Below are 7,539 nucleotides of genomic sequence, written 5' to 3'. Positions count from 1 at the left end.
CAGGTGCTAGAGGAAGTTGAGCACTCCGCAGTCACAGCTCAGTTATTTCTCATAGTAACCTCCCTCAGACTCTGCAGGGTGGGTACAGTTCTCCTCATTTTTTAATGAGGTAATAGGGACTTGCTTTTTTTTTCTTGTAAATTTCATTTGCTTTTATACTTTTAAGGTCAAAGGTAGAAGAGGGCCCTTCCCTCAGAAATCATGCATTGTACTAGTTAGGTGGGAATTTACCCAACTCCTCCCCCCACCCCACCTACTTGATTTCCACTGAGTTTGACTTCTATTTGTGCACAGAAAAGTCAGTCCACTAGTTCCAATTTCGTGTAGAGTACAGGTGGCGATTGTATTTCCATTCTTATGATACTTCACTTAGAAGCATGGTCTCCAGTTCTCTCCAGGTTGTTACAGAGGATACTGGATCACCTTTTGAAGAACACACCAAAAGCAAAACAACAATAATAAACAGCTGGAATGTGATCAAATTGAAGAGTTTCTGCCCAGCTAAGTTTCTGCACAGGCAATAGAGTAAATAGCCTATAGAATGGGGGAAAATATTTGCATGCTGTATGTACGATACAGGGCTGGCGACTGTAGTTCCCGTTTGTTTATGCTTATTCCTACTGCAGGACCGAGGACAGGGGGAGTACTGTTCTCCTGGACACAGAGCTTGGGAGAGGTAGCTGGGGAATTTAAGCTCTGGTGAGTCTGTCACTGAGATGGTTCCTCTTACACTGGGCCAGGCTACAGTACCCAGTTATTTAGTCAAACCCTCCACAAGGCATTGCTGGGAAGGTGTTTGTAACTTGGTTAACATCCACAGTCAGGTGACTTTAACTAAAGGAGATTACCTTTGATTATAATAATAATAGCGGTGGGCCTCATTCAATCACGAAGGCATGAACATTCTAAAAGCAAATCTGAGATTTAATGGTAAAAAAGAAATTCTGTCTCCGAGGCTGCAGGATCCACTTCTGTTTGAGTTTCTAGCCTGCTGGCCTACCTTACAGTTTTCAAACTTGCCAGCTCCAACTGTCAGGTGAACTAGAACTAATCCATCTTATGTGCACGTCTGGAAAGAACACTCATCGAGGCTCAAATAGGTGGGGGAGGGAGGGGATAGGTAAATTCACACCTAATAGGTACAATGCCCGCCGGCTGGGTGATGGGCACACTTAGAACTTTGACTCAAATATTACAAAAGCAATTTATGCAGATAAAGATTTGAACCCCTCTAATATTCTGAAATTAAATGGCAGAAGTTCAAAGAATGACAAACAAATCAATAATTATATATGAACACATGTGCACACATACGTGTGTGTGGTCCCCCATTGGATCTGTTTCTCTGGAGAGCCCAGACTGATACAGACACCAGGGAGGGGCGTTATGATGCCCATTTGCAGAAGGTGAAAAAGGTTTTTATCCCCACGTCACAGGTGATGAAAACGACCCGGAGTCTGACGGACTTGCTCAGGGATGTTCATGAGGCTTGAAAATGGTAGAGGTGGGGTTTGAACCTAGCCCTGACTGCAGGAACAGTGCTGTTAAACACCCCACTCCACATACTTCTCTCTGGTTGTACGTGAAGGAGGTGGCCACGGTGGGTTATGGAACGGAATGGCCAGCACTGATCGCACGCGCGTTTGTGTGGCTGTTGCTGGGCTGAGCACTTCCCGGGTGTCATCCTGGGTTCTCAGTACAGCAGAGTCAGCTACTACAGCTTCTCACACTTGACATGTCAGCGTCCCGTGGAGGGCGTGTGGAAGGCGCATTGCCCAGCCCACCCCAGAGTTTCTCTGTTCAAGGCATGGGGAAAATGGAGCTTTACCCTCTGAAGTGGGGAGTTTAAAAAACCACCACTTTGGTTGTTTGGTTCTGGCGGTACCAGTGCCTTTCACGTGTGAGTGCTGGCCTTTGGTTCTAATCAGTCATTCCTTGGGCCATCTGTCAGAGTGTGCTAGAGTTTCCTAACCATCAGTCCGACTGTGTCTCCCGCCTGGCCCTGACCTGGCAGGCTCCCCTCTTGCTGTGGCTCCCAACAGACTGTTGTCAACTTGGGGTCTTGTCAGTGGTACCAGGGAGCTCAGGTGATGCTACAAACTGCACCTCGGGACCCTTGAGTCCCACCAAGTGGCCCAGCAGCTTGATACAGCCCTGGCTCTAGCTGGTGGCTGAGGCAGCCTGAGGATAAGTGCTGGCCAACTCCCTAATTACAGTGAGTAAGGGTGACAGCACCACCCAGCACACCTGTCCTTCTCTTGAAAGAAGCTAGAGAGAGGGCCCAGGTCCTGTCTGGCCACTTCTCTCCTGTGCCCCCCTTGCCCCTTCCCTTTCCAGTCCCCCCCAGAGTGGGTTTCCTGTGCCATCTTCTCACAGCCTTCCTCCAATCTGACTTCCCTTATACACAGCTGTGGGGTGGAATCTGCCAGGCGCAGCCCTGCAGGAGCTGAGAAACATAGGCTGTCCCTCCCTGAAGCAATAGCTCGGCTGCAAGAACCTTGTCGTGCTGCAGATTTCTGTTCGTGATGTTGGAAGCTGAATATTCCCCTGTTCTTTCCCTGTGGTTCCTTCTGTAATGTTTCTTCTCTATGCATTGACCCGTTCTCCCTCCACTGGAAGTCACTGGGAGACGATGACACTTCCAGAAGTAAGCCAGAGGAGAAGAGTGTATTAATAGCGTCCTAGATAGGGCCATCACAGCACTAAGATTTGTTGAGTGTTTCCTAGGAGCCCAGGCCATCCTAAGTGCTCATTCGGGATTATTTATTTAATCCTCACAGTAACCTTATGAGGCAGAAATTTGTCCCCTGCCCCACCTCATTTAGAGCCCAAGAAACTAAAGAAGCTAAAGCAAAGAGGGTTTCAAAAGTTTGCCTGAGACTACCAAGTGGAAAATCCAGGTATATATCCTGGGCCTTTGACTCTCGATCCTACACGCTGGCCCTCGCAGTGTGCATAGAAACTGGTTACAAGCTGCAAAATGACATTTAATACAAGATTTTATGGGTAGTCGATCCTCATTATTCATAGTTTACGTATCTGACACTTTACCTGTTTTCTTAAATTTATGTGTAACCCCCAAATTCCTACTGGAGACGCTTGTGTGGTCTTTCGCAGACATGCGCAGGGTGGTAAAATATGTGAGTGGCCACTGTGTGTGTTCCTGGGGGAGGATGAACAGGTGACACTCAGACTTTCTGTTTCAGCTCTTACCCTGCACACAGTGTTTTTTGTGTGCCACATTTGTTTGCATTTTATGCTTTTTGTTGATGTTTTCACCATTTAAAATGCCCCAGGTGCAGTGCCAAAGGGCTGTCTAGTATTCCAAAGAGCAGGAAGTCTGTGATGCCCCAGCGTGTGTGCGAAGAGCTCCCTTCAGATGTGAATTACAGTGCTTTTGGCCTTGAGTCAGATTCATGAATCAACAACATACCTTAAATGTCTTTAAACAGAAGCACACATAAAACAAGGATACGTACTGATCAGTTGATAAAAATGTGACCAGGTGCTCACTGGAACCCAACTCTGTGTTTCTCTCAGAGCAGTGATTCCCAGTCAGTATTTGTGGCAGCTTTCTAGAACTGCCTCGAATAAGGAGAACCAACTATTTTTATCTACTATTTTCTGTCTTTAATTACTTAATTCATTAAATGCTCAGGCATTTTTAACTGCTTTACTTATCAAAGGACCTATATTTTCAGCAGGGGGTATGTAATATTACCCTTCAGGGAGCTTAAGTTGGTTCTTGGGGGCTGAAATGTCTTGTCCCTCCAAGAATGAATTTATAAAGCCCATATCCACACACAGCACATAATGGACAGATGACACATTTGCGCTGTTACAATTTTATTGTAGGAAGGGGGTAATGAGGAAAAAAGGCCTTAAAAATTTCTTTAGGGGGTACAATAATGAAAAATACTGTTCTGGGGCATGATGGCCATTTAATACAGTGAAACAACCGAAAGTATTTCTCAGAGTACAAAACACCACATAATGCCATCAGTGCTAACCATTATAGGTAATATTGATGATATTACTTGTTTCATCAACCTAATTTACAGATCAGCATTCCTTAAATTAGAGTTGGTGGCCCTCTGAGGGGTCTGCATACCTGTGCTTAGGTTGTGTCTGAGAATTTTCTCTGAAATTTATTTTGGGCTTTCGTCTTGATGGTAATCTTAAAAAATATATGAATAGCCTATACTGGTTCTCCTTTATAACAGAATCCTGCTAGGAGATTTCATTACCCGAATTTCTCCTGTCTTTTCAATGGTTGTGGGCTGCTAAGAAATAAAATAGCAGGCTTAAAAACGTGACTGATGCAGTCAGACCACGACCACCTGAGTGTTCTCTTGTAGGAAGGGAGGGCTCCCTGAGTTTGAACAGAGGAAAGTGATGGGCTGACTGACTTGTCGCCTGGCCTGGGTGACACAGCCATGCCAAAACCAAGAGAACATTGGCTTCAGCAGCCAGTCCTTTATGTAAGTTTTGAAAAGCAATTTAATCCCAGCAAAATCACATCCACTATCATGTTAATCTAATGCTATTAATTTCAATTTTATGGGTTTCTTTTTTTTTGCATTTAACTTGTTATTTTGTTCAGGTTTTATGGTTGCATCGCAGCTAGAGCATGTGGAGTTTATTTCTAGTTTTCCATTTGCACATCACCAAGCAATAGTGTAATAAAAGTAATTTAAGTCCATATATTGGTGTTGCACGATAATGTCCTTTGAAAGGCAATGTTTGCATTACTCAGGTTCCAGGAGTAAAGGAATGGACCTACAGAGTCCTAGACTGTTTGAGCCGCTGTGTAGGAATCACTAAATAGAAACATCCTCCTACCGATGTGAACACCAAGAGTCCAGGGAGAACAGTTCGGGTCACAAAGCCAGGGAGTGGCAGAGTGAAAGCAGAGAGCAAGTGAAGATACACTTTGAGCTGACTGGTCCGCCCTGTCTCTCCCACAGGGGAACCTTGGCAGATAGATGGCAGCCGCTGACAGGCCACAAAGGGCAGCTGGACACAGAGTAATGGGGAGTTACTCCACTGCCTCGGCTAACTCTGAGGGTGGAGGATGTGAAATGGGCCGGGAATGACGGGTTTGTTCAGATCCTTGAGCCACACTGAGCCCAGGACAGTGGAGAGAGGAAATGGCGACTGTTTGTCTTCCTTGCTCAGGTGATATTACCCGTGAGCTTGGCCTGTGCCGTGTCTTTCAGATAGAAGACAGAGCTCGGAAGCTCTTTAGGTCTAAGCCCATTTGTATTTTCTACCCTGTGTGGATTTAGACTATAAGCTTATGCCACCCAGCTGGGGTCCTGCACTGTCTTAGTTTGTTGTGGCTCTTATATCACAACACCTTACCCTAGGTAACTTACATGCAGCAGAGGAATTGATTTCTCACTGTTTTGAAGGCTGGGAAGTCCAAGAGTCAGGTGCCTACAGATTTAAGGTCTGGTGAAGTCCCCCTTCCAGTTCATCATGGGACATCCTTACATGGCGGCAGTGGGTAAGGGAGCTCGCTGAGGTCTCTTAGTTTCTATTGCTGCATTAAAAGTTACCACAAAGTTAGTGGCTTAGTATAAGATACAGTTATGATCTCACAGTTTTCTTGGATCAGAATTTTGAACATGCAAGATACCTACAGATTTCATGTGTAGTGAAGGTCCCCTTCCCTGTTCATCATTGGGCAGACCCTGGATATTTTGTTGAGGGTCTCACAGTGCTGCAATCAGGGCGTTGGCCAGGGCTGAGCTCACCTGTGATGCTTGGGGTCCCCTCCATGCTCACGTGGGTGCTGGCAGACCTCATTTTCTTGAGCTGTTGAACATACAGTGGCTTACTGCTTCAAGGCCAGCAGAAAGAGTCTCTGTCCTTTAGGTGCCCTTTGAAAATACCCAGTTAGGTCAGGCCCACCTCAAATAATCTCCCTATTTCTTAACTTACTCAACTCCTTAGGAACTTTAATTACATCACAAAATCCTCTCATCTTTGCTATATCCTATTGGTTAGAGGCAAGTCACATGTTCTGCCCATGCTCCGGAGGGAGGAGGTGACATCAGCAGCCAGGGGCCATGGGGGCTTCTTAGAATTCTGCTCACCACAGTCATCAGGCCCTTTCCTAATGAGCTGAGTTGTGCTTCATATTTATAGGTGCTCATGTGACATTTGAAGGGTGTTTAGCAAAGTTAACTTATATAATTCTATTAAAGAATAGAAGAGTAGAAACTCAGCCCTGAGCTAAGCTGATTGAGAACAAGGATTCTCAACTTTGGTATACTGGCATTTGGGATGGATAATTCCTTCTTGTAGGGGCTGTCCTGTGCATTCTAAAACATTTAGCAACAACTTGGCCTCTGCCCACTAGATGCCTTGAGTACCTTCCGTCTCAGTTGTGACAACAAAAATAATGCCATGCATTGCCAAACGTCCCCTTGAACAACAACAACAACAAAAATCCCTGGTTGAGAATCCCTGTATTAGAAAAATGCAGGTGTTTTGTTTTGTTTTGACAAGGGCCATGTTGGAGTGGGGGATTTGTTTTTCTTAAGGTGATGTAGCTATTTGGAACCAGTAGACTCTTGCTGCTATGATTAATCTTCATTCTTACATTTGCTTATTTCCTTTATTGAGAAATGCATAATTTATAGTTGCAAATAAAAAATTAATGCAGAAGATGTGTTCCCCACGTGCATGCCAGAATGAGAGGACGTTGTCATATCTGATTCTGCTTTATTAGCCTACGTTTATAGGCCAGCCATATGGAACAGGCCTTTTGCTCTCCTCTAACCTGGGTCAGATATTTCCCAAAAGATACTTACTGCATAAGGCAAAAAACTTAATAAACTCTGCTCTTTGTATTATAGTTCCTTTCTTGGAATCAAGTGATATGGCTTGGTAGGGGACTGAGTGGAAGGCAAGGTCCAGTTCCAAAATTACAAGATTCAAAACTGCTCATTCCTGTTTTCTCCAGGCAAAGGCAGCTCAAGCATCTCATCCGACGTGAGTTCAAGTACAGATCACACTCCGACCAAAGCCCAGAAGAATGTGGCTACCAGTGAAGGTAGGCGTCTGGCGTTCCTTATCTCTCACCTCTCTCTACAGAGCTGGGGATTTTTGGAAGACAAACGAAATGTGCAGGTGTTACTTCTATTCTGCTGAGTGGGAGCGTATGAGATCCTTAAAAACGAGGAGGGACGCGGTCTCCCTAGTGTCCTTTTTGTTGCATTGCAGTTCCTGTCCCTGGATGCTGATTTGACTGTATTGCCTCAATTCTAAGGCAAATGCTGTTATTTTGTGAAAATTGATGAGGCTGACTTAAAGGAAGCCTTTATGATATTATATACTTTGTCTTTCAGTATGGAAAGCAGTATGATTGTACAAGTCTTGTGCTGAGGTTGAATATTCTTGCAAGAATTTTCAAAATAGGGTGCAACTGGAATTCAGGGTTTTGATGGTTGGAATGTCATAGTCATGTCATTTGTATAACTTGAATTTGACTTCTAGTATTTGACATAGAAAAAGGAGTCCTTTTTTTTT

At 44.7% G+C, this 7,539-nt stretch overlaps 1 protein-coding gene across 2 annotated transcripts in view; it reads left to right on the top strand.

The window, feature by feature from the left end:
• FBXL7 (F-box and leucine rich repeat protein 7) overlaps window positions 1-7,539 on the top strand; it is a 409,539-nt gene that overhangs the window by 114,055 nt on the left and 287,945 nt on the right. For both annotated transcript variants that reach the window (XM_003789541.3, XM_012805010.1), the window contains exon 2: window positions 6,974-7,063. In XM_003789541.3, coding sequence (XP_003789589.1) covers window positions 6,974-7,063 — 90 coding nt within the window. The remainder of the gene's footprint in view (window positions 1-6,973; window positions 7,064-7,539) is intronic.

Source organism: Otolemur garnettii, unplaced genomic scaffold (assembly GCF_000181295.1).
Source record: "Otolemur garnettii isolate 467f Iridium unplaced genomic scaffold, OtoGar3 scaffold00033, whole genome shotgun sequence".
Lineage (NCBI taxonomy): Eukaryota > Metazoa > Chordata > Mammalia > Primates > Galagidae > Otolemur > Otolemur garnettii.
This window is presented reverse-complemented; position numbering and strand designations above follow the sequence as displayed.